Raw genomic sequence first — 27,496 nt, forward strand, 5'->3', positions numbered from 1 at the left:
CTGACCGCTTATCTTCCCAGGCTGAACTGGGTTTGATCTACGTGAAGATCCGGGGTAGAATAGGTCTTCAGCAACCCATGCTTGCCGTAAGAGGCGACATACAGGATCGGGTGGTCAGGCTCACTGACTTGGTCAATGTATCCCAATTGTGTGGATCGATGCTGATGTCAGGCTAAGATGATATAGCCAAGTGCAGCACTAAAATCACATGGAAGTTCAGACACAAGAAATTTACCTTCAGAAAACCCTTACTAAATGTTTTCTGCCAAGAGCTGATGAAGAGAGATTACAAACAGTAATGGACTGCTTGTTAACATTTTTCAATATGAGTGGTAGTAACAGTCAACAAGTCATCAGATGACATATCCCCCAGGCAGCTGTCTGTAAAGTAACCACAAGTAAACGTGCTATTGTGTTGTTTTTTTATGCAAACAAATTACAAGAAACAATGACTAAACAAGCGTACAGTCACAAAGTCGTCTATATCCCCCGCCCATTTTAACACGTTATCGTCCCAAACCAGGTAAGTGACCCAACATTTCTTTTAGCCCATTTCAAAATAGCTGCAATGGAAATTCTAAAGTAAACATTTCTTACACTGTATTTCCTTAATATCAAATTGCACCAGTTCAGTATGTGCTTTATTTATTTATATATATATATATATATATATATATATATATATATATATATATATATATATATATATATATATATATATATATATATATATATATATGTATAGACATGCAATGTTTGGCAAGGAAATATTTAACAGTTTATTTGTTTTACTCCATAAGTGAACCCACCCTATATTAATACTTAAATCCATCTTGTAATGGGAATGTAAAAAATAAAAATTTATAAAATTCCTAAATAGCAAAAGGCACCAGTTCAGCAAGAGTCTGATAGACATGCAAAGTTTTGAATAGGTTTGGAGTTATGCTCCGGAAACAAACTCTACCCTATGGAACCTAAGTCCAACTTGTTGCCATGGAAACGTAAAAAAATAAAAATTTATAAAATTCCTAAATAGCAAAAGGCACAAATTCAGTATGTGCCTGATAAGATTTGCCAAGTTTCGATCAAATACACTGAATGGTTTTCGAATTCTGCCTCGGAAACGAACCCCATCCCCAATTGAGTCTATGTCCAACTTCATTCCATAAATATTTTTAAAAATATAAATTAGAAAAATCCCAAAATATCAAAAGGCACCACTTCAGTATGTGCCTGATAGATTTGCCAAGTTTCGATCAAATACACTGAATGGTTTTGAACTTCTGCCCCGGAAAAGGAAATGATTACGGACAGACGGATGGACGGACAGACTGGCTGATTGCTATATCCCCCCGCATTATATGCTAGGGGGGTAATAAGTGCCAAAGCATTCCTCTTTGTAATAAAATATTTATTAAGTGAAACATGTACAAGGAAATGAGTGTAGGCTGTAGAGACGCCGCTGTGAGCTGGATGATGGCGGCCAACTTGTGTCAGTAGAGATTATAGATCAACCATTACCAGATCGTCATGGAAACTATTATACTCCCCAAAATTCAGGAATTTTTCATTTACTTTTTGTAAAGTATTCTTGTTAATTCTGGTTGACCATGTCCATACTCCAACACTGCCATGTGAAAACCAATAAGAGGATATCTTAATGTTCAGCAGCAAGCATGACAATATTGAAACGTGAAATGTGTCAGGCTAGACTGTAGCCAGTCTCCCTACAGCCAGTGAGAGAGAGACAGGCACTACACTCCACGGTTTTCCAGACTCTTCACCTTGTATATTCTGACCAGCCAGTGTTCTGTGGTATAAGCTTCTTCCAAGACGTCTAACTCGAAGTCCTTGTTACCAATCTCAGTATTCCTCACTCTGTCATACCCAGTAGGCTTGCCTGAAATACAGAATGTGCACTTGATAAACTTGTGTTTGGGAGGGAATATCATGGTGTAATATGTCATAGCCAGTCATTATTCAGATTTCTGACCAGGAAACCGGAAGTCAATAGCATGAACATCATGAGTACTAATGTGACCAATCATCCAAAACTGTCTTCCATAGGAGATATCACAGAGGTGAGATCAGGAAGATATCACTATAATGAATGCCTTGCTGACCATTGTGATGTAATCAGCTACCATGATTCCACAATCAGATGACATCACTAATCTCTCTGCCACTGAAGTTTGCTGTACATTTTAAACTGGTTATTGCCATTTACAAACTGAAAATGTTTCCGATGATCATTCTTCAATAAAAGTTCCCACATATCAAAAGAGCTAGCCACTAGCCATGCTTAGTATTTCTCTCCATACTCAACACATTTATCACACATTTCTCCATTAAGCATTATAGATGAGTATCAGTAATGAGTGTCCCAAACACATTAATAGCAATGTTGCAGCTATTGGACAGGCTTTGAAAGGAAACAAGAATATTGACTCTGGTCATCGACAAGAACTAAATCACTATGGCGTTGTGACAATTCATCTCTCATGTTGATGTGTCCTGTTGCACTTACCGGCCTCTGTGTAGACTGAGCCGAACCTGTAGTAGCACATCTTGTACATGAGGCAGTTGAGGAGGATGGGAGAGCCCTCCTTGTCCACGCGGAACTCGCCGCGAGACGTGTAGTAGTCACTCTCTTTGATGTGCTGACCTCGATCAGTGCTGCCACCTATCCTCACCATCCACAAAAACTTGTTGATATCTGAAGCACATGGAGCAGTGAACCGTAGCTAGTAACATGAAATCATACGCTTCCGTTAAGAAATGTGAACCACCCGTGCCATTTAATGGATCAACTTTTATCTTTAAGGAACGTGTGACCTTGTTGCTGCATTCAGCACTCATCTACACTAGCTCTAAAAGACTCCGCCAGTGGTTGACAGCATGACCAACAATCTGGGAGGTATGTTGACAGTCATCCAAGTCCCACCGTGCAACCTGTTACTGGACAGATGTTTCAAACCCTGTTGTGCATCAGCCATAATGTGGAAACCATCATCAGCTGTATGAGGTTAGGTGAAATGGGGTTTAACATCGCCTCCAAAATATTGGACTTTTAAAGTGACATGCATGCACATGTTTGTGTGTGGGGCTGTTTGTACTAGTCCAGACTGATGCCGATTTTATACTGAAGTCCACTGAGGTACCATACCACAGTTTAATATGATACCTTACTCAGACACAGTATACTGACTCCTAGCCGACCAATATTTGTTTTAGCCCCTTAATGCTGAGCGTCAGACAGCTTAACAACAAGTATCATCTTTTAAAGTCTTTCGGTATGACGCAACTGGGGATCGACCCCAGACCGTCCACTCTCTGGGCAGATGTTCTACCACTAGACCAAGGCTGTATGTGAGAAAACAGTTGGCGATAGTGTGATGGTAGAATGGCAGAGCCATCTTCCTTGGTAGTCACACAACTGACTCATGGTGGTCAACAATGGAAAGTGTCATCACCAGGATTATTTCATGAGAGGCAGAAGGTATCTGGAAACTAAAGTCTGGCACAAGTGTCTTCACGGGGGTTGCATCAAGAAACCTGAGACTTGGGGGCACATGTCCCATTAAGGCAACAATTAGGGGCATCCATGTCCCTTACTAACAAAAATAAATAAATTAAGTTTCCTTTAATGCTGCATGTCCAGATGCAACCCTGCTTCATGACACATGACAGACTGTGATACGTGGCAACCAGGAGTTGAAATATGTGACCACCACTCACCATCAGAGGAGTAGCCTGTGAGGCCTCCAAATATTACCAGCACATAATTCACGTCTAACTCTCGCATTATCTCATATGCTTTTTCTTCTGTACTGGACATGGCCTGCAACAGAGGACAGAAACCATTAGCATGATAAGTAATCAGGACTACCGTAAACGATCAAAGAACTTGAATACATGACACTTTTTTCATGGACAACAACTTCTTTATTGTTTAAGTCTCTTGCTACTTCTTGCCCCTTCATCCTCACAAAGAATACTGAAGCTGTTATCTATAAAAAAGTGTCATGTATTCATGTTCATGCAACTTCTATGGTTTTATACTTTTTACTGCTTGTATGAGTGACTGAAACTCAGCAACTCAACAACTTGTTGCTCAAGGATAACCTAATAAAAAGCATAATATTGCTGTCAGTTCAATAACTGAATGTATGCAGAGCGATTCACGTAGATCCGGGGAAGAATAAATCTTCAGCAACCCATGCTTGCCATCAAAGGTGAGTATGCTTGTCGTAAGAGGCGACGAACGGGATCGGGTGGTCAGACTCACTGACTTGGTTGATGCATGTCATCGTATGCTAATTACGTGGATCGATGCTCAATATGTCAATCACTGGATTGTCTGGTCCAGACTCAATTATTTACAGACCGCCGTCATGCAGCTGGATATTGCTGAGAGTGGCGTTAAACAACAAAGTTCACACACTAGAAATGAAAATAAATCTTTCAAAAAACCATGAGAGGAAGAGTGATTTTTCTATGTTGAACATGGTTTACCTGGCCAACCCGGGAGATATGCGTGTTATTCCAAGTGTTGTTATCCACTAATATTGTCCGGTTGGCCATAGCTGTGATCTGGTACCCATAATCCCACCAGGACATCACCTTGGCATCCTGAAAATCAGCACCATTGGATAACTCAGTACACATTCACAGAAAACTAACATTACATTCAGATGAATCAAACTACAGAGAGTATTACAGAAAGAATTTGACAACTTTGGTTATTAAATGTAGACAAGATTTTGATCTTTCTTCTGTTACTCATGATTAGTGTTCATCATATTTGTTTCCTGTTTCCTTGCAAAGACTTTTTGTTTGTAACATTTATAACAGACAAGTCAGCCCATGATTTCTATTAGGGTTGGGATGAGTCCAAATTTACTACCTGGGAATCCAACCCCCAATAACTGACCCTGAAGAGATGGGTACAAAATGTCCGACTAGGAATTATTTGACTGGAGCCTTGGCAAAATGTATTTAGAAACACATATAAAGCGATCTAGTAAGATCTGAAGATTACTGAAGCTTTGTCTTTATTCAAACATACTGAAGTCAGAAGGAATGCATGCATAATGACTGGTCCGAAAGAAATGCGAACATTAGTGACTTGTAGTGTAACCATGGAGTTACAGATAATGCTTGTCATTAAACATTACATCACATGACTGACCACGGGTCAGTACTCAGTGCCCACTTGGCCCAAGGTTAACCTTCCCAGCCCTAATGTCCATATGACATGATATCAATACTGTATTAGGAAACACATTGTATCAACATATCAATATTTTGACTTGACACAGGCACAGTCAATGGTACAAGTTTTAGACTGCTCATTGTGCAAACTGAAACATTCAATCAAGACCTTGACATAAGTGTCGCACTAACCTCTGGAGTGTTGTGCCTTAGCCAGTAGTAAGCCTCCCTGAAATCGTCAAAAATGATCCGGCTGCCGTCACCACCACGGGCAGAGAGGACAATTGAGGGGCTGGAGTAGGCTTCGGAGGTCACCCACGTGCAGTGGAATGTGTACATGATGAGGAAGGCTGTCATGATCATCACCACGCCTGAGGCGATCTGGAAAAGAATTACATCACAATATTGGGATTTTGCAACTTTAATACAGGTACAGTCTTAATCCCCCTGAATATAGTCACTGAAAGTCCTCTACATCGCTCCAAGCAATATCACAGTTGGAGACACCAGAAATAGTGGCTACCCACTCACTAAAGTCTTTGAATGCATCAGTCATAATATTCCAACTATGTCACTTTCAGCCTTAAAAGAAATCTGGACCAGAGTCGGAGCATCAGTCACATCAACAGAGCACCATGACACACAAACGAGCCACACATATACATACAATGTTAATTTGTAGAAGGACCTTATGAAAAGCTGGAATCTTCACAGGAGCTGGAAGATATGAAGAAACGAAAACATATTCTTGATTGTGAGGGGTCAGAAATGTACTTACTTCATTTTTCAGAGGATATGAGCCATCAGCACGTTTGGGCTTCTTGTCCTTGCGGGCAACATCCAGGTTCTTCATGTAGGTGCTGAGGATGGAGGAGACACCGATGCCAGACAACACGCACATGACAGGGGCCAGAACCAGCATCAGTCGAACCATCACTCCCTGGAACAACCAAATACTACTGTCAGACAACTAGCTTCAAGTATTTACATAGACTAAGTCATACCCATTTGTAAATGCGTTCTTCCACCATGTTCCCAAAACCTTCTTTCAGATCTGTTTTGTTCAAAACATTTTTAAGATCCATTTGTTTGAAGCATTGTTTCAGAGCTTCATTCAAAGCATTACTTTTATTTCAGTGGGTATGTTCAATGCAGAAATAAGAAAAGTGGGTCAATCATTTTGTGAATCCCTAAGAACATACCGCAAAGTAGATACTGGTGACTCCATACATGATGATGAAAATGTTGGCATCCGTCAGCTTAGAGAAGCAGAAGTACAGACCAACTGAAATAGAACCCAGTATGAACAGTAAGACTTATGAAATAAATCAGTCTGATTCGCATTTTGAAGAAATTTTACCATGTGATTTCTATCATAGGTAGGTTACATGCATGGATGCATGATACTGTTTAGGAACTCCTTTTCTTATCCAACTGACTGCTCCCCACCCTCCCATTGCTCTCCACCCTCCCATTGCTTCCCACTCTCCCATTGCTTCCCATTGCTCCCCACCCTCCCATTGCTTCCCACTGCACCCCACCCTCCCATTGCTCTCCACCCTCCCATTGCTTCCCACCCTCCCATTGCTTCCCACTACACCCCACCCTCCCATTGCACCCCACCATCCCATTGCTCCCCACCCTCCCACTGCACCCCACCTTCCCATTGCTTCCCACCCTCCCATTGCTTCCCTCTGTACCCCACCCTCCCATTGCTTCCCACTGTACCCCACCCTCCCATTGCTTCCCACTGCACCCCACCCTCCCACTGCACCCACCCTCCCATTGCTTCCCTCTGTACCCCACCCTCCCATTGCTTCCCACTGTACCCCACCCTCCCATTGCTTCCCACTGCACCCCACCCTCCCACTGCACCCACCCTCCCATTGCTCCCCACCCTCCCACTGCACCCCACCTTCCCACTGCTTCCCACCCTCCCATTGCTTCCCACTGCACCCCACCCTCCCACTGCACCCCACCCTCCCATTGCTTCCCACTGCACCCCACCCTCCCATTGCTTCCCACTGCACCCCACCCTCCCATTGCTTCCCACTGCACCCCACCCTCCCACTGCACCCACCCTCCCATTGTGTCCCACTGCACCCCACCCTCCCATTGCTTCCCACTGCACCCCACCCTCCCATTGCTTCCCACTGCACCCCACCCTCCCACTGCACCCACCCTCCCATTGCTTCCCTCTGTACCCCACCCTCCCATTGCTTCCCACTGTACCCCACCCTCCCATTGCTTCCCACTGCACCCCACCCTCCCACTGCACCCACCCTCCCATTGCTCCCCACCCTCCCACTGCACCCCACCTTCCCACTGCTTCCCACCCTCCCATTGCTTCCCACTGCACCCCACCCTCCCACTGCACCCCACCCTCCCACTGCACCCCACCCTCCCATTGCTTCCCACTGCACCCCACCCTCCCATTGCTTCCCACTGCACCGCACCCTCCCATTGCTTCCCACTGCACCGCACCCTCCCATTGCTTCCCACTGCTCCCCACCCTTCCATTGCTCCCCACCCTTCCATTGCACCCAACCCTCCCATTGCTCCCCACCCTCCCATTGCTTTTCACTGCACCCCACCCTCCCATTGCTTCCCACCCTCCCATTGCTTCCCACTGCACCCCACCCTCCCATTGCTTCCCACTGCACCCCACCCTCCCATTGCTCCCCACCCTCCCATTGGTTCCCACTGCACCCCACCCTCCCATTGCTCCCCACCCTCCCATTGCTCCCCACCCTCCCATTGCTCCCCACCCTCCCATTGCACCCCACCCTCCCATTGCTCCCCACCCTCCTACAGTACCTCAGCCTCCTTCCCACCAATCCTCACTATTCCTCCTACCCCCATCCTCCCACTATTCATTCCCTTGCCAGTGATCCTCACCCTGCCAGTGATCCTCACCCTCTCACTGATCCCCACCACCTACCCCCACCCCCTGCTGTGACTTACCTGGGAACATGAAGACCAGGAACTGCAGGTCGAAGTAGAAGGAGCTCCAGGTGGTGGGCTGATGCTCAGAGACGGAGGCGATGATGGGGATGTTGTTCTTGGCATAGGAGGGGTCCAGCAGGGAGTAAAAACGCCCGGTCCAGGGGGAGATTTCTCACATGGTTAAGGAACGTAACAGTCTTAACATTCCTTACTAACATTTCCTGTTCATATTCAGGAAATACGACCCTTTTACTTCATGATGTACGACCAATACAACAGACTTTTGAGCTCTATAAATGTTTGCTACAAACAGAATACATTTCTCATTTTCAATATTCATAAACATTCTTAACTTTATCTGTACCGTATATGACCGCGGATAAGCCAACCCCGTAGATAAGCCGAGGTGTTAACTTGACCATTGAAATATGAAAGAAAATGATATGACCCGCAGATAAGCCGAACCAGGAATTAAAAAGGCAAAAAACACTGCGAAGTCGGACTGCAAGACATGTGCCGGTACTCGCAGATATTAAAAAATATAAGATGAAAAACGTTGTAATTATATTGAAAAAGTCGTTATTATTTCTAATAAAGATTTAACAAACCAGTCATCCACTTTCATAATGTGGGAAGCTGTTTCTCTTGGTTTTTTTAAATCTCATAATGATCGTTATATGTTGCCATCAACAACGAGGCGCCATTTTGTGAATCGGTGTATATAGAATTATGAATGTTCTCTGAAAGTTTAAGTGAACAAGGTTTCTAAACACACCTGCTATATGTGCTAAGCAGTTATTCCAAATAAATCTGTCTCCGTACAGCTGCACATGTTTTACAAAATGTTGTGCCATAAAATGGTATAAAACAATCAAAGAGGCATGTTGTCTTTTCTCCATGTGTAGATGAAGGATACTGCCGAGAGCGGTTGCAATGGCGGCAGCGCCAAACACAGCTGAGCCCACAAACAGAACCAGACTGCGGAAGAGGAGGGTGAACTGGTCATACGACAGCTTGGAGCGCAGGTAGTCCACAAAGGCATGGATCTGACACAGTCCAAACACACCAAGAGCCTGCAACATAGACACTGAATTTTGTACCTCTAAACCAATAATGCAATACACATACAGAGCTCCAGATAAGCTTTTGGTTTTGTGGGTATTTAACCCTGCACACTGGTGTCGTGTGGGTTCGACAGCTTTATAGGACTCAAAAATACCATGATACTTCCACAAGAAAGTGTGATGGCAAATGATCATGATGTAACTGTCATCTTGGAGTTTGGTAAGGTTGATGGAATGCCTGTCTATAATTTCAAAATAAGTTGCTGATTTGCTAATCGAATATGCAGGGTTACTTCACAATATTTTGATGATACACACAAGTTTTATTTTTGTAGCGTATCTGTAATGTTCGTTACGTATTTGATACGCTTGGATTTTATTTTACTGCATATTTCTGCATTTCTGATGCGTATTTTACGCAGATACGCAGCTTATCTGGAGCTCTGGTGATAGATACCTCATCATTCAATTCATATACACATTTTCAATACCTTTATTTGTTGTCCAACACCACTCCTAAACAATCAAATCTGGACCACACAATCCAGTGGTTGAAATTATGAGTAATGATCCACATTGTGTGGATATGATGACATGCAATCAACATAGTCACCAAGCCTTCACCCAATCCATTAAGGTTTGTGGGAGCTGCACACATTGCTGGAGACCAATTCCAATCCATACAGGGTAAATGTACATGTACTTACAGCCATGTGTTCACTGGACTGGACTGGCTGGAAGCCTACAAAGGGAATCTGCATGGACAAAATGGTCCCCAGACAGTACACCTGAAACACAAAGGTCAAACTTAAAACAGCTTCAACGCCTTTAATGAGTGCATGTTGTTGATACTACGATACTATAGCAGTACATAAATAACCCAGCTTGGGCCAGGATAACCAGCTCACATCTGATGTCAACCACTTGAATGGTTAAAGGCCCGAGTATTTCTCCCATGGGAGAAAAATATTAGCCTAGCCCATGCTCACCAAGCAGAGGGGTGACTGAAATATGAGCCTGATAGAGATCTCTGCTTTGGCCATGGGGCTGTGTAGGCGTGTGCCGTATGTCACCGCATGGCACCTCTAATGTAAATTTAGTGGAGAAAAGAATGATAAAAATTCTACAGAAAATGTTCCTAAAATTTGTTGAAAAAACATTTTAAGTAATTATTTTTTGTCAATGAATACAAAATATCTTTATGTATGTTGTTTTTATGACAATAGGAAATCAGCATAAGAATTCCATTATTTGAATGTTGAATCTATTCAACTTCTGTTACATTCTTTCCTTCTTTTCATTGATAGTATTTGTATTGTATGTATACTGATTATTGATGAGGAACAAGATTACAGTATTAAAATAATCATACCTTTTTATAGAAATGAACAAAATAGACCAAATTCTGCACCAGTTATCAATCATTCCAAAGAATAATGTTCTACACATTCTCCCACTGATGTCCGACATACTCCTCCCTGTCCGTCTTAGGCATCCATTGTCTTGTTTTCCTGATAACACAGTTGGGCATTATGTCCCTCCTATGCCACCTGTAGTATGTCATCCTTCTGTCTTGTCTCAGAGCTGAACATTTCCTGGCTATATATCGTGGATCACGCCACACATTCCTGTTTCGGAGTAATGTCCAATATTTCTTATATAGTACCTTCCGGAATTGACGGTTTCTAAGGCTAGGAAAGGCATTCTGAGATGGCATCCAAGACTGTCTGTACTGTTCATGTGTAATGCATGGATTGCATAAACAGTGGGGGCATTCGTGATCCCCATCTCCTCCTTGGTCAGCTGGGATAGGGGCATGTAAATCATCCCCTTCACGGTCATCACTCTCTTCACTGTTTTCTCTGTTATCTTCTGATGTCATTTGTGGGTTATTAGATGATGTGCAGTTCAGATCTCCAGCATGATCAGCAGGCAATGCACGTTTCAGTTCCCAACCATGGTATGTAAATATACCATCTATGATCTGTTCCATTTCGTCAGTAACCAACAGGCATAAAACATGACGGTTTTCCATTTTCTTCTTGCTTGTGAGAGATTACAAAATGGTACCTTCTAGTGAGATGTTCAAGACACTATATGGCAAGCATATTGGCGATTGTAGTTAAACGAGCATTGTTTTGTTTATGACCCTTCCCATTTCCTTAGGAAAACTGTCTGTCCCAGGAATGACCGCTATCAATTAGTCTGGAGGAAGTGTCATTCAACTGTAATGACCAGTTTGCAATATTTCAGTTTAATGAATCTTCCTTATCTTGACAAAAAATGTATCATCACCTCTTGGCATTTCCTGTTTAATTATTCCTTGGCATTTTCCCAGGACCATAGAAATTATAGACCATATGACAAAAACTGCAGTCTGTATTTTGCTTCATACAAGACAAGACACATCAGTGAATCGCAATACTAGTCATGGATCCTGGAAAGAAATCGGTATATAACAGCACCCATCGAAAGGATGGCAGGCAAGAGAGATTCAACCTGGAACTTCAGTGTGGGGCAGATGTGAAGGACAGGATAAAGAGGAAGATGTGCAGAGTAAAAGAAATTATTACAGGCAATATGCAGGGTCTCAGAGTGAACAATGCAGAAGCCATTGAAAGGATTCTGGACTTGTACATAAATGCGCACACAAAGGATGCAGATGAAACTATGGAAGATGCACCTGACATGACACCAAACTACAGCACTACCGACAGGGGGGATGTCAACCAGTGCATATTTATGACAGCAGTTCAGTCTGTGGATACACTGGCAAATATGACTGCTGATCATGTAAGAACTTGCAGAAATGCAAAGTTCTCTGCAGTTAAAAAGTACTGCCGTGGGCATGCAGCGGTTTTGGATATATCCTGTAAGACCTGCAACACATCTCTCGCCCCATGGGCATCGTCACCATACCTCCCAAATCAAAAGTTTCTCGTCAACTATAGAATGGCCCATGGATACTTCTGTAGTGGAATGCTCCATGTGCAGTACGAGCGCATGTGCCAAGCTGCCAATACTGGACACGTATCTCTTGGGTATATGCGAGAAAATATGCAAGGTGATGAAACTGTCTATAACAACTGTGTGGCAGCGGAATATCAAGACAGCTGTGACAATGCTTTGAGAGAAGAAATCGGCATCACGTTCATGTCAGATCAGGATGCTGAGGCAGGAATTGACATTATGACCGATGCGCGACATGGATGGCGTAAGAACTCTCAGCACACGGATGTTGTGTGCATAGGAATAAATAGCCATCAAGTTCTGAGAGACGAAATTGTTACCAAGGAGGAGGATTCAGTGTCACAGCGCCATGAACGACTCGGTACGGAGAGGATCTATACCTATCTGGAGATGCACCCAGATGGACCTGTATCTGTGAGAGTGCATGCCCATGACAGAAACATGTCAATAAACAAGTACATTCGGACACACCAGCATCTCACTCTCAACCAGAATGACACCTGGCATGCCTTGAAGGCTGTGGAAAGAGAGCTAAAGAAACTTTCCAGTGGATCTCAGCACAGACATGGTGTCACGTGGCATGAAGAGCTGAGTGACAAAATTTCTTCAATTAGAACACACATTAATTACGCTTTGCGGAATTCAGAGGGAGATGAAATCAAATTTAAATCTTCCGTAGATAATATTGTAAATCATTACAAAAATGTGCATGACAGATGCAATCCTAGTTCCCGGTGCAGAAGAGAGAAAAATTATGAACCATCAAAGATAATTATAACTGATCCGAAAGCAGAAAAATTGTTAGCTGTTGCACTTCAAAACAGTCTTATTTATAAACATCCAAAAGATTTTCTTTCAGCAATGGACACTGCATATGTAGAATCTTTCAACAATGTAATGAATGTATTTCACCACAAACGTGTATCATTTGGCAAATCTGAATATTTTAGGAGAAGTCATTTGGCCGTTTTACACTGGAATGAGAATGTAGATAGGGACTCCACCAGTGAATGGGTGCCACCTGCCAGAAGACTGGCCCCTGAACTGTGTGGTCACAGGAATGCACCAGGAAAGAAAAGATTGGTCAAACCCAGCTATAATTATCAAAATGCTATTTGGAGTCATTTTATGAGAAAGCTTTATCCATAGTTATTCACATTAGGAATTCCTTTCTGTCAATAGGTATGCAAGAAAATTACTAGCAATCGTGATATTTAGTTATTTATTTATTTATTTACATTGAAACATGTTAGAGAAGAAATTATGTTGTGTCATTGTCATTATTGTGTAAATTTCTATATATATGTGCAATTGTACTTTATGAATCCCACCTCTTTCTTACCATTTAAAAGTATTTTCTTTGAAAAAGCATGTGTTTTGTCTCTTTACCAACATTTTGTTCATTTATCATTATACTCTCATACTGAAACACTTGTGGTGACAGCGGTAATGGTCCCAGATAGCCATCTGTCTGCATTCCCCTCCACGACCTGGCTGTGTTTACAGTCCCTGGCTACACCCTTCACCCCTCCCAACTCTCACAGATGGACTTGTCAAACGTTAGAAGTTTTGAATTTCTTTAGAATTTTCAAATTTCTTTTTCAAATATCTATTCATGACAGTTATTTGAACATTGTATTTATAGGCTGATGTACTCTCTGAAATCCCTGGAATAAATGGACTAAAAATTGAGCATGGATAAGCCTTAGAACTATTAATATTTTCAAAAGAGCAGTCCAAGTGCTGTACCATTTCAACGGCCTGAAGTCAAGGTTGGCACTGCCACCTTTGGAAGAGGTCCACTATTTATAGGGGACGTAGGCCTTTAAGGGCCAAGGATCAATATCTTAGTAGATACGAGTCAAATCCATGACCAGCAGATTCTGGCTTATCTAAGGGAGACAACTTTGCGTAGCAAACTGCAGCACCTCAGACCTCTGAGGTGACTAATACCCTCTTGGAAAGAGAGTCCCAAATTAATAGGGTTTGTAGAAATAGGCAGAAGTAATACCTTTCAAAAATCATTTTGGACAGCACCATTGTGTTTAGTAGCGATCCAACAGGTCCAGCAGATTTTCCTATGTGCTGGTCCTTTGGACCACTGACAAATTTTGGTCAGTGTCAAACACTGCACTGTAGTGGACAGAACATCTGCCCAGGGAGCAGGAGGCCATGGTTTCATCCCCCTGGCCAAGTTGCACCAAAAGGTGTTAAAAGAAGATGGTACTTATTGCTACCCTGCCTGTCACTTGGCATTAGGGACTGGTCATCTTGGAGTTGGGTATTCATGTAAAACTGTGGCATGGTATCTCAGTGGACTAGCACTATCAAACAGGCATAATTTCTGACCCAGCGTATATTTCGGCCTGAAAATAGCACCATTAACTCTTTCAACACCAGTCAACCAGAAGTGTTTACTGCTGGGACACCGAGTTCCCAGATCTTCTTGTGTGATAGATGAAGCCAACATTTATCAAAGAAAATACCTGCTTGTAAAATATATTTGCTACTACATGTTATACACCATTTGAAAGGTCTGATCCTATGGATTATAAATATCAAAGTTATGTTTTTCACATTATTTAAAATAATGCATTTACAACTTAATTAAATTCGTTGTAAATAAAAAATGTACCCTAACACGTTGTTAACATCCAGATTAAGGACCAAAGAAGCGAAAACTTGACGATTTTCTGCAAATATATGATTTCATAATATCCACGTACCTATTTCTGTTTTATTTTCATTGTTTACGTAATTGGAAAATCATTTTAAAAAGAATTATAAATAGTTTCTGTCATCACCCATTTCCCGATAACAGCGACTGTCCGCTCAGTAAAATGAAGAAATACCCCCGTTTTCGAGGTTTCATATGAATAACACGTTCGTCGAAGAATGGCATATGACACATCGCTGGAAAGCTTATTCCTTCATCTACACGCTCGTAACATCGACTGGTTTTTTTCGTAGTTATAACAAGCGATTTCATTGGATTAAAATTGGTTTCTAATGACGCTTTCTTGCTAAAATCTGCTACAAGTATCGTGATTGGTCAATTTTGAGCACGTGACCTAAGGCAGCCAATCAAATTACAGCTGTGATACCAAGCTCGTGTTCGATAAATTACAGAAGTTTGCGAAAGAATTTTGTTAAATCGTGTTATTCTGAACGTTTTGAGCAGGAAATCACGATATATATCAAAAATATGGAACTTCGTGAATGTATCGTGGTAGGTTACGAGCTGTGACAAAGATTTTTCATGCATATATTTTTGCATTAAACATCGTGTCCGAGCCGAGAATTCAAGGCGGCGAAAGCCGAGATGTCATTTGACTTACATTACACGCGATCGCACGAAAAGATGGAAATAATAACTTAGATGTAAGTTTGATTACTTTTAGATATATATTTGTTGATTTTATTTATTACTTTGTATAATATATTTAAAGATTCGTTTAAAACGTCTTTATTTTCCTCTTTGACGTGTTCGATGTGGACCCGTTGCCGAAATGTGTGTCCGAGAATTTTATTTTCAATAACATCGCGAGAAATAGTGAATAATTTTTTAATTTAACGATAAAAAATGTTAAATTGAAATGGAATATGTATTTCAGACATTGTGAAATGTGATAGATTTAATAAATGAATGACATTACTGGTAGGTCCATAAAAATATATACTATTTTGACGTGACTACGGCTTGGCCGGATAACCGGCCTGCGGTGTCTGGGGACTCGATGCTTCTTGGCTGGATAACCGGCCTACGGTGTTGAAAGAGTTAACCATGATCCCTGTGGGTGTCTTACCGTGGTGTATGCGACGTAGATCCTGTGGGAGTACCGGCCAGTCAACATGAGAGCCAGGACGTGGAGGGGGATGAGGTTGATGAGGAAAACATAACCTCCCCATGAGGACACCTGTATTGATTTAATCCAGTCATATGTATAGTGGTCAAAAGTATAAATATATATTGCAAGTATAAGAGATTCAACGAACTGTGTTTTTATTGAGTTTTCCAAAAGCATCAAAGCAGATATACACTAGTTTCTTACCATGTAAAAGTAGGCAAGGGCACAGAAAACAGCCCAGTAGATAGAGCCAGTCTTCACACTCTTGATCCAAAGATAGTAGGTAAACAGCATACAAAAGATGGCGATACCCTCGTTGTCATAGGAACCAGCCACAGACCTGGAGATGTAACCAGGGACGATGGACAACATGGCAGCTGCCACCAGTCCTGCTCCAGCATCCTGAAACACATCAGTTGTAATGATTCTCTACAGGACAAATACTACCTTTTACCATGACAACATGAACACTAGAACTGATCTTATGTAGTTTGAACCTATTTTACCAATACATCACATCAAAATAGAGAACATGCTTTACAAATTGCACCAACATATGGAATGAAACTCGCCATGACAACTTGGTCTCCTGTGCCAAGTTTCATTTTTCGACATATTGATCAACTGATCAGGATTTTAATTTTGTTATATAATATCGGTCTTTGGCAGAAGTGAATGCTTGCTATCTTGGTTACTGTACGTTTAATATGATTATTATAAAACAGTGGCATTTATTATGCTGATCCAACCAATTTACACAACCATGACTGGCAGGACATGTGTCATAAAAAAAGTAATAATCAAAATGTTTATCTTAACCTTCCCAAATTGAAAATGGTCAGTTGAAAGTGTCCATGGTTACCTTGAGCTCCTTGGTGAGGAGGTAAGTGACGATGGTGGTGAAGCTGGAGAAGAGAGGCGCCAGGAACACGCACACGTTCCTCACATCGATGGTGATGTGCAGGAAGTTGAGAGCGTGGTACAGAATCGCAGATGTCAACATCAGACCTGTATGTACATTGAGAAAGAGTTAGATTTCACAGGCTTAATTTTCAATGGAGAGAGCAACAAACCTAATGTGTGGACTCGGTTTGTTGTGGTCTGTGTGATTTACTGGGTTCCATTGAGGTGAGGTGAAATGGGGCTTAACGTGGCCTCCAAGATTATTGCACTTATATATTGCTGTGCATGCACATATGTGTGTGGCTGCTTGTACTAGTCCGGACTGATGCTGATTTATAGTGCTAGCCTACTGAGATACCATGCCGCAGTTAATGAATACCCCACTCAGACACAGTATACTGACTCCAAGCCGACCACTCCTTATTTTAGCCCCTGAAAGCCAAGCGCCAGACAGGGTAACAAAAAGAACCATCTTTTAACATCTTTTATGGTTCCTTTAAAAATGTGGCAGGTCTAAATCATTACAACCACACCTTTTGGGGATTGTGTCTTATTTGTAATTTGAGTGGCTATTTCTATTTAAAGTGTGTACATATTCCATTGTTTGGTTACTCATCTTGGATCTTAGCTCATACATGGTTTTTTACCGATCATAATTTTGACAATTTATTCTTATGGCTTGGAAAAACTATCTTTAAACATGGAAAAGTGATAATTAAACAGAAAGACTCACCTGGGTAGATGGTCCCACCAATGATACGACCAAGGGGGTACCATGCCCGGTCATCGAACCAGTTGTGGAATGAGTAAAACCCTTCCTCAGCCAAGAACCGAGTTGTCCGGTAGTTGAAATAAGGATCAAACTCATGGATAACACTTTCAAATCGCAACACAGAGAACAGTCTTGTAGAAAAGGCTGAAATACAACGCACAAAGCTTATCAAATGATTTAAGTATAGGAAGAAAAATACAAAAATTATAAAATCATATAATATTCATAAGCATTATTCATCATAAAACAATTAGTTGTTCAAACAGAACTCATTACAAATCATAATAATAACAATGTTTCTCAAAAGGATGCATGATATCTTAATGAACCAGCTAATAAGTAAATAGTATGTTAAAATGATTATTTGATCATATGTTGATACTGCCAGACATTCAATATAATGTTAACTCTGCAATGTTCGAAATTAAGGTGCCTGGGGTCCTTGTGGCTTAATCCAGTTGTATTTAAATCTAGAAACTCTCTACATTTTTAAGTTTTAACACTAGGGCTATGGCAAGGACCCTTGACTTTCATGCTTAATCTTGAACAGTATTTGATATATGTTTGTTATGTATGTAACATGATTATTTATATTCTAAACATTATCTTGTTTACTGTTAAAATCTACTTACAGAGAACAGAAGCAATTGCCAAGACCATCATCTTGAGCAGAGTGTCTTGTTTGTCCGGAGACATTCTCAGAAGCCACTGAGGGCCCCATGCTGGGGCAGCTGTCTTCATGGTCAGAGGATCTGTAACATCATACACATCTGAATTAGTCTTGTTTGTTTATTGATTAAGCACACTCAGCATTATTCCAGATATAAGACGGTGGTCTGTTAATAAGCAAGTCTGGACCAGAAACAGTGACGTACTATGAGCAATAATACACACTGTCGGGCTACAATGACATGCAATCAACTAAGTCACAGTGCCTGACCACCAATTCCAATTAGTCCTGTTTCTGGGGACCTATTCTAACAGGGTCTGGATAAATATACTTGCATAGGACAGAGATTGCATGTTACGCACATACTTTCCGCATTCAATCTTTAGAGAATTACCCAATTTAGTGTTGTATCACTTCTTTTTGCAACAGTCGACACACATATGACTTCAATACTATTTATTTTTAACATATCCAAGGTGCAGATATTGTCTCCTTAATCACATTGCTAATATTGTTAATATGTCTATTTTAAATTCATTTGCAGGCGATTTATGTATACTTGGAAGTACATGTAGATCTAGGCCCAAGATCTTCTATTCGGCCAAAAGATTGAATTCTTACATAATGACCAGCCAGATCTATGGAGGTAAAACACCTGCACTGATCGAAATGTTTATTAACTAGAATGTTTCGAGCTGCCATTTGCAATACTCGGTTTGCATCATAGTATGAGACGTATCCTACTACTGACTTGGTACACGCTACCATGGACAATTCGTCAAACAAACCCATGCAGCAAATTAGACTGTTCGATGCATAATGTGCAAATCGTATGAGGAAGTTAATTGGGTAAGATACGGCGAAAGCATTTAAACCCCTTTTCGTTCCAATGTAAATATCGTTTGTATATTTCAACCCAAACATTTCTTATCTGCAATGACTTGAGCGCTTGCCACATCATCATCAGAGTGGTCGCACCATCGACTTTCCGGAAGGGCACGTGTTTACTGTCCAAGGATTACGCTACACACACAAACAGCTTGTATTCTATGACGAATGCACCATTAGCTATGCTTACCGACTGTGTAGACGCTTGTTTTGGGAATGTGTCTCGATGATAAACTATATTTCTATTACAACATGCACCGGCGACTTGGTAATGGCGACCGGCAGAAGTGACACGCACTACGATTGGTGCATGAGTTAAACTGGGTATCGTCTGCATTATATGACGTGCATCGCATTATACTAGTAATTCCAGTCTTCCAACATTAACTAGACTCGTTTCTGTCTATAAAGGGGATTTTGACCAAGTGCGCAAAGAATCATTTCGTTTGCTTTACGGAAATATCAGTCAGGCACGGGTACCTGTCGCAGTCGGAAACCCTCGTAGAATTCCGTTGAGTAACGTCAGTATCGAGGGTGGGCGTGACCAGATAGTTCAAATTTGCATTTCGTCAATATAATCCTGCAGTTGTTGCTGTTATGTTATTTACATGAACACAGTGAATCCATTGCCATATTTTTATTGCAACCATTTTTTTACTTCCCACCCTGAACCCAAAATTCGTGTTTTGTTCTTACCAAAAATAATCATTCTTATTAATTGAAATTGCTCACAAACTGTGTGACTCTAAATGGGTGAAAATTCCCACAGCAAATATATAATTTCCAGACAGCGTTGTTTCTCTCCATATATTTAAAATTTCCATCCATGGTCTTCTTTTGCTTCTGTTTATAAATAAACATTAACTCTTTTTTTCATATTCAACCAAACTTGAAAGGAATAGAATTTTGTTTGTACACTATTAGAATTGCTAACTAGTCGATACTGGCAGCTAGATTTGGACGGGGTGGCCAGGCTTGCTGATTTGGTTGATTACGTACGTATCAGCGAACCCAGACGTGGGACATTGCTCATAATATCATGCCCTGGTTGTCTAATTCCATTAACTATAGCCACAAGTGGGTAGTGCCCTTCAACATAAGCCACTAGGTTTAAAGGCTATACACACGTGATAAAGTGCTGAAATAGTGGTGCCTGGCGTAAATAAAACCCAGTTCACATTGCATGCTTCTTGTTCATCTTCGTGAACTTCTCTTCATTGCGTTATCGCGATTCTAATATAACACAGCCGGGACAACTGGTGCCTGAACCGTATTACCAACTCTCTCTCTCTCTCTCTCTCTCTCTCTCTCTCTCTCTCTCTCTCTCTCTCTCTCTCTCTCTCTCTCTCTCTCTCTCTCTGTATATATTCTATGACCAGGCTCTAAATTATGTTTAAATTTCCAAAACAATTATTTGAAAACAATAAAACTGCCAATGTTTCAGTATGGGGGCATATCTATTGTTTATTATTATATTTGTAGAATAGGTCTTCAGCAACCCATACTTGCCGTAAAAGGCGACTAACGGGATCGGGTGGTCAGGCTCGCTGACTTGGTTGATACATGCTCATGATGTCAATCACTGGATTGTCTGGTCCAGACTCGATTATTTTACAGACCGCCGTCATATAGCTGGAATATTGCTGAGTGCGGCGTTAAACAACAGACAAACAAACAAAAATATTTTGAAAAACGATTGACCCGTGTTTGAAATACGTTTTTGTCGGAAGCGCTCTTTAAATCTTCCACAGCAGTCAGTATATTCGAATTACTGAACTTCGCAGATAACGTCGGCAAACTGCAAACTTCGGAGTGTACAATGTTTGTTCTACAATTCAGTTCGCCTAATAGTAAAGTTTGTCTCGTTTTCATAATTTCTGTGTTTATAAACAGCTTGAAACACAGCCACAAAAGTATGTGCAAATCGGTGATACTTAGGAATTTGGAATTCAGGTTGTACGTTTAGTGGTCCCCTCACGCATAATCTATTGATTTTGTTCTTGCCTTATCTACAATGTATAGTCTTTTATGGTTATATAATATATACCATTATATGAATTCTAATATTGTATAGATTTTCTGTATAATAGGCTGTTATATATTAAAAAAAACAACATTTTTCGACATGAAGAGAATAACTGATGCTGCCTCATTCGATATTCACACAGCCAATCTGTCTTTTGATACGAAGTATTTTATACATTTAAAAGAGCCAACCTCGATTATCAAGTGTAATATATTTCCATAGTATTATTTATTATAATGGAATTGAGATGTAGATTATAATAAACGGTGAAAGTGAGTTAGAATATATTTGTGAGAGAACTGGTTGGAATTTTGTACATATTTTATTATCGAGTTGTAGCTATAGGCCTAGATGCTACTAGATCTATATGTTTTATGGAAACGTTTACATTTAGCTTATCTACTGACACCAAATACAGAGTATTAAACTCCCATAAACTGTCACAAAAATAAAGTCAATAATTAATTAAAATCCACTTAATCCGAATTATGATGTATGAACACCTCTTGGTTTTCTTCTAGTAATAAAAATTATCCGCATTTGACTGTTAGGATAAAAGTTAAGCTTTTAATCTATCCGTTATTTCCGGTTTCTCCCCACCCGTGAAGTGTTTCCCCCACCAACCACCCACGCCCGTGGTCATAAGTATAATGTCGTCTTTGTAAGTATGAGCTTTGCCAACACAGCTGTGTGGTGACGTTCTACAGATATTGATGAAGAAAAATCAATGTGGCCATAGCGAGCCCGCCCAATCAGACGCCAGCAATGCCTGCATTGTAATGTGTATTATGTTCTATATCGATTCAGTGTGCATTCTCAACACGTCTCGATGTGGTAAATATGTGGCTCGTTTAGTGCACTGCCCTCTCGCCATGCCAATAATTATCATTCCAGTTAGTTATGTGAATTAGCGAATGATTATTCATTAACAGTTTTTGTACGAACGTACAGATCTGCACAAAGGCAGTCGGCCATTCTGTCGTGGTTCATGGATTCTCCATCTTGAAGCAAAGAAGTGAAGGATGAGGCGTGATTTTGCTGCCTGAAGAGCACAACGACAGGTCGTGGTGTGAGTTTTGTTGGAGTGACCGAGGCTGCATACTGGACATCTGACCTCCAACACCTTCCACACTGTCAGGAAGCTACCATTTTCCTCATTCCCAGGCACTGACTGACCATTCTACTGTCACTATGGCAACCTGAGTTCTAGCTGATGTCAGGGTATGTGACAGTTGAGTGAAGCCGACACAAGATGTCTGATATGAGTGACAGCGAGCATACCAACCTGATGTCCTCAGGATCTCGAGGTAAAGACAAGAAATCGCCAGATTGGAGCCGCTATGGGTTAAGCACAGAACAGCAGCAGGCCTCCAAATCATCACCTATCCCTCCAACCTCCAACCCTCATGATGATGCAGGGGGATTCGACGAAGGACGCCAAAATGAACTGTTCCGAGAAGATCAGGTATGTTCTCCTGCATGACATTTAAGCATGGCGACATGGCCATGTAGTGCACCACAGGCCCTACACAGCCTGAAACTAAACACAGTCTCCAAAACAAGAGCCATTAATCCCCCTATTGTCTCTCCCCACATAACATATGGTCAGCCCCATTTATGCCTCACTCTTTTGGTGTCACTGTATTAGCTGTGCTGAATATATACTTACGCTATGTAAAGACAACCAAGAAATGCTTGCTAAATGTCATGTTCCATCATTTAGTTATTAGCATATAATTGTCTAATTATAGTCTTGCTTTCATTACCCTCATGCTGTGAACTGAAGTATCGACCTATTTTGTCAGCATATATTTATATTTGAAATATTTAATCTTGTGACGAACCATGATAATTACTTACTATTTGTATTTGTTTGTTTATGATCAAACAAGGTTGTCAAAATGAGAACAAAAATATCAAAGAAAAATATTAGGACTTTTATCATGTTTATGGCAGTCTGATATGGTACTAATTGTTTATTTTTAAATATTGACAGTAGTTTTTTAATTTAATATAATGAAACAACATATTTCTAATTGTTGAGGATATCACAGTTGAGTTGATATTACAGTTATACATTCCCCAGGAAGACATTTCGTGGGTCCCAGCATTAAAAGTGGGTTCCAGAGTGACCACTGGTATAACCAACAGCAAATATAATACAAAGTATGCCTGATGCATCATGGTTATTTAACAGGGTTTGAACTTAACACTAGCCCAGGGCTAGTACAAATCCCTGTACACCAATTTCCCCATTGTTGTAACATTACAAGGGCATTTTATCTTTACCTGGTTAAGTAAAGCTTTCGTTTAATTCTAACCTTAATTGTTGATACAAATGGGGTTTTCCTTGTTAGACTGGAAACTTAGGATTGAGTTAAGAAAACCTGACATCGCCTGTCCAAACATTGATTGTGTTTCTTGAGAACAGAAATATCAGATAAAATCTGTTGTCAATTTGAATACAATATTTGGCATCAGGTGAACATAGAAAACCTGCTTCACAATACAAACACTGCCAAACAAATTCTGAAATACAGGCCTACATATTAAAAATTTGAGTTAAAATTGTGGTGATATATATTCATTAGGAATAATAGAATAGTAGGAAGGAAAATATGTAAAAAATGTATTGGTGGAAATTGCCCAGAGTAGCAATTATCATATTCATGGGACCTAATCATAAAGTATCTGATAATATCCAACTAGCTGCTACAGCGATAGAAGCTAAATTTTTGTTTTTAGTTGTCTAAGGCACCACAATTCACTGTGCATGCAAAAATCTCTAATCATGGGTTCAAATCCACGGTTAGCCCCAATTTTGTTTCAAGGTTTGTCAGCACCAGGCCCATGCCTCGGGTGATTCTCCAAAGTGGTAAACATCTGAGGCCTGCATCACGTCAGGCTTTCCTCCCACATCAAGCTGACATGCGTCATATAACTTGGATGCTGTTTAAAGCAGCATAAAACCCATCTTACTTGCAAGTGGGATATAGCTGGAATATTGCTGAGTGCGGCGTTTAACAACAAACAAACAAACAAATTGAATCTTGGTTCGCCCTGATTATGTTTCTAGGGTTGTTATGCTTCTGTGTTTCATCTAGTGGTAAATGCTAAGACCATCCCACTGTGCTCTCACATCAAGCTGACATGTTGAGATATAACTGAGTACTGCTCCAAGCTGTTTTAATCGAAACTCATAGCGTAATGTCAGTTTTATTAAGAATGTTTTAACTCTTATTTTCACCAAACGGTTGTTAAACTGAATGCCATTGTTTCAAATGGCAGTTATTATGTTGTATTAAATCCATAGCCAACAATAAGTAACTTCTACAGGATGCAGGGCATGTAGGTTGTCCCTCCCCATCCCAGGTCACCCACACAGACATGGCCACTGTAAGCTTTGCCAGATGCAGTGGGTGAGTGTTTTCTAGGTAATGCTGTAATCAATTCACAAAACATGCAACCAGTTATCAGGATATTGAAATATGCTTTCAGCCCATTACTTAGCAATTTGTTCATGTATGAATGTGTAATTTGATAAGCATTATTATGTGGCATGCGTGATGTATGTATCTAACATCGTGGTGTTCCATCGTGGTTTTCTATCATCCGTCATCAATCGTACCCGTTCTCACATTTTGGATGTCTCCCTGAAACTTCAATAAAGTGAAAGTGAAGCTTTTGTTTCAAATAGCAATGGTGACATTTAAACAAGTTCACAGAATCAGGCCAATCTTGAACATAACCATGGTGGCAATATTGGTAATGTTATTTCTACCAATTTCTTTTCCATCAAGAGTGTGCATAGTAAACAGGAGTAAGTCTGGCCATACATATGTTTGACTAGGTGTAATTTTCCATATCAGCCACTGACAGTTATTCATCATTTCATTCTACCTGTAGTCATGTATATTTCCACTCAACAACTGGAATGAAAAATAATAGCTTGTTAAAATTGTTTTCTCAAATTATTTAGAATTGGATCAATAATATTGCAAATACAAGGGCTGGGACAGGTAACTCTGGTACAGTCAAGTCTCGTTAATCCGACATCGTTGGTTGCACATGATTGTGTCGGATTAACGAGTATGTCGGATTAACGAAATTAAGTGATTTGTGATAAAAAATCGGACATCTTCACGATAGATAATAACCGTGTGTTTCCTCGTGTAAATGCAAGTGCTACTGTCTTAACAACTTGCTTCATCTACTTAAAATAGTCTGTCAGTGTTTTCTGTTTCTCACATTTTGAAGGCACATTTCTCAAAGTCCCCTGTTCGCTTGACGTCTAGGGCTGGTGGTTCTTCAGCATCAACATTGTCGAGGTGTGATTTCATTTGTTTCTTATAATAAAGCTTGAAATTCTTTATGATCCCGGCATCTAGTGTTAATTGTTAAAGTTAATCTCTGCAGCCAGTGCGTGTCAAAACACGGGGTTGTGTATTCGTGGGCAGATGACCACGGAGTAAGCTGACCACTGTGTCGGATTAACGAGACTGATTAATGAGTGATTTCGGTAATTCGTTGCAAATTAGGGGTGTCGGAGTCGGAGTGCGAGAATGTCGGATTAACGGGACTAAATAGCGCTGAATCAATCGGTTCCCATCATTTGTGTCGGATAAAGCCGAGTGTCGGATTAACGAGTGTCGGATTAACGAGACTTGACTGTACTCAGGTGGGGTGGGTCCTGAGAAGGACCCGGGTACCAACAGGACCACCCCGACCTGTGGCTAGACACGTGATATATTGTTGAATGATGATAACAATAAAAGTATATGGTTCCGCTGCAGGTTGCTAATCTTCACATTTCTCTCTGACTGTGCATGCATTCAATCTGCATTTTATATGTTTTGAGTAAAGATTAAGTCTCAGTGTATGCATGGTCAGGTCGTTTTATATGCGTTTCTAAATAGTTTCTGCTCTGGTAAAACAATTCCCATTCAGAGATTTTGTGCTCTATTCTTGAGGGATATTCTGTTGAATATAATCAAAGACTCCTGCCTGATTCCTAACACTACTGTGCTGTGGTATGGTAAGATATTGTGTTATATACCATTGTATTTTCTGTAATAATTTGGTCTGCAGTCATGCACCAAATGAGTTTGCCAAACCCTTTCACTGTAATTAGTTTTCAGGCAAGTCTGATGCAGGCATATTGATAAGCAGGAATAGAGTCTTCAGAATGTTCCATGAAATTGCTCATTGTGCCGTGCCACCATGGCCTCCTGTTGGAGGCTGGCCATACAGGAGGCTTAGTGTAGGCCACAGAGATGAGTCATAAGTAGCAGACACTAACTGATGAAGGTGTCTGTCTGTCTGTCAGTCAGGATGATTACACCAGGTGTCAAAGATGTAATACCTTTTGGCCCTCTTGATATGCTACTGCCTTAAAGGTTGCATTCCTGGAATCTTGGTAGGTAGGTACACAGAAAATAATAAAAAGTTTTGATATAACTTAGAGAAGTGAAATGATAGTGGATTAATGAGTTAATGATATTAGATTAAGTTTGTAAGTTTAACTGTTGACACAGAAACAGGACTACATTCAAAGTGTTTAATGTTGGTTATAATGTTGGTTATAATGTTGGTATAATGTTGGGTATAATGTTGGTATAATGTTGGGTATAATGTTGGTATAATGTAGGGTGTAATGTTTGGTATAATGTTGGTATAATGTTGGCATAGTGTTCGTATAGTGTTCGTATGATGTGTATAATGTTGGTATAATATTGGTATAATGTTGATTATTATGTTGATTAATGTTGGTTATAATGTTGGGCTGGTATAATGTTGGTTATAATGTTGGTATAATGTTGGTATAATGTTGTGACACCAATTCTTATTATGTTGTTTGTGATACTCTCGTACTTCTTACGATTTGCACTTTGTTGGGACTGTACATTCTACACTATTGAACAGTGCACGTTATGTAATGATTTAGACATGGATCAGTAAATGGTGCATGCTGATACATCATATTGAACAGAATGTATGGCAGTGAACCTGAATATCAGTTAGCTTTTGATGAGCAGGATGAGTGATAAATAATGATGAGTTGGAATTTAAGGTCGCATGCGCATTGTTGCAGCCACTGAGCAACTGCACACCTAATGAGGATACTTATAGAAACCCGTGCATCAGGACCCGTGCATCGTGATACATGTAGGTGATAAGCTGACTGCTACACCTCTA

General features: G+C 40.6%; 2 protein-coding genes across 2 annotated transcripts in view; one reads left to right on the forward strand and one right to left on the reverse strand.

Annotated features, from left to right (window-relative positions):
• Positions 1-1,396: 1,396 nt before the first annotated feature.
• Positions 1,397-19,580, reverse strand: LOC139476148 (dolichyl-diphosphooligosaccharide--protein glycosyltransferase subunit STT3A). The gene is made up of 16 exons (XM_071259385.1): positions 19,466-19,580; positions 18,350-18,469; positions 17,679-17,861; positions 16,905-17,050; positions 16,247-16,444; positions 16,001-16,111; positions 9,932-10,012; positions 9,077-9,233; positions 8,179-8,331; positions 6,417-6,499; positions 5,993-6,154; positions 5,407-5,595; positions 4,516-4,632; positions 3,739-3,841; positions 2,528-2,716; positions 1,397-1,900 (listed from the first exon to the last, which is right to left on the reverse strand). Exons 2-16 carry the CDS (start codon positions 18,456-18,458, stop codon positions 1,755-1,757), a joined length of 2,127 nt encoding a protein of 708 aa, XP_071115486.1. The 5' UTR covers positions 18,459-18,469; positions 19,466-19,580; the 3' UTR covers positions 1,397-1,754.
• A 2,368-nt stretch (positions 19,581-21,948) lies between these two features.
• LOC139463683 (solute carrier family 12 member 8-like) overlaps positions 21,949-27,496 on the forward strand; it is a 30,459-nt gene continuing 24,911 nt past the window's right edge. Inside the window, exon 1 of the mRNA XM_071244943.1 lies at positions 21,949-22,766. Within this exon, the coding sequence (XP_071101044.1) occupies positions 22,554-22,766 (213 nt within the window). The 5' untranslated portion in view covers positions 21,949-22,553. The remainder of the gene's footprint in view (positions 22,767-27,496) is intronic.

Source organism: Haliotis cracherodii, unplaced genomic scaffold (genome assembly GCF_022045235.1).
Source record: "Haliotis cracherodii isolate W230 unplaced genomic scaffold, xgHalCrac1.p SCAF_1, whole genome shotgun sequence".
In the NCBI taxonomy this organism is placed as follows: domain Eukaryota; kingdom Metazoa; phylum Mollusca; class Gastropoda; order Lepetellida; family Haliotidae; genus Haliotis; species Haliotis cracherodii.

Excerpts from the sequence above, each read along its gene's own strand:
- LOC139476148 (XM_071259385.1), bottom strand. The coding sequence starts at position 18,458 with ATGAAGACAGCTGCCCCAGCATGGGGCCCTCAGTGGCTTCTGAGAATG. Across the intron at positions 10,013-16,000 it reads TCTACGTCGCATACACCACG|GTGTACTGTCTGGGGACCAT; the intron begins GTAAGACACCCA and ends TTTGTGTTTCAG. Across the intron at positions 9,234-9,931 it reads AGTCCAGTGAACACATGGCT|GCTCTTGGTGTGTTTGGACT; the intron begins GTAAGTACATGT and ends TCTATGTTGCAG.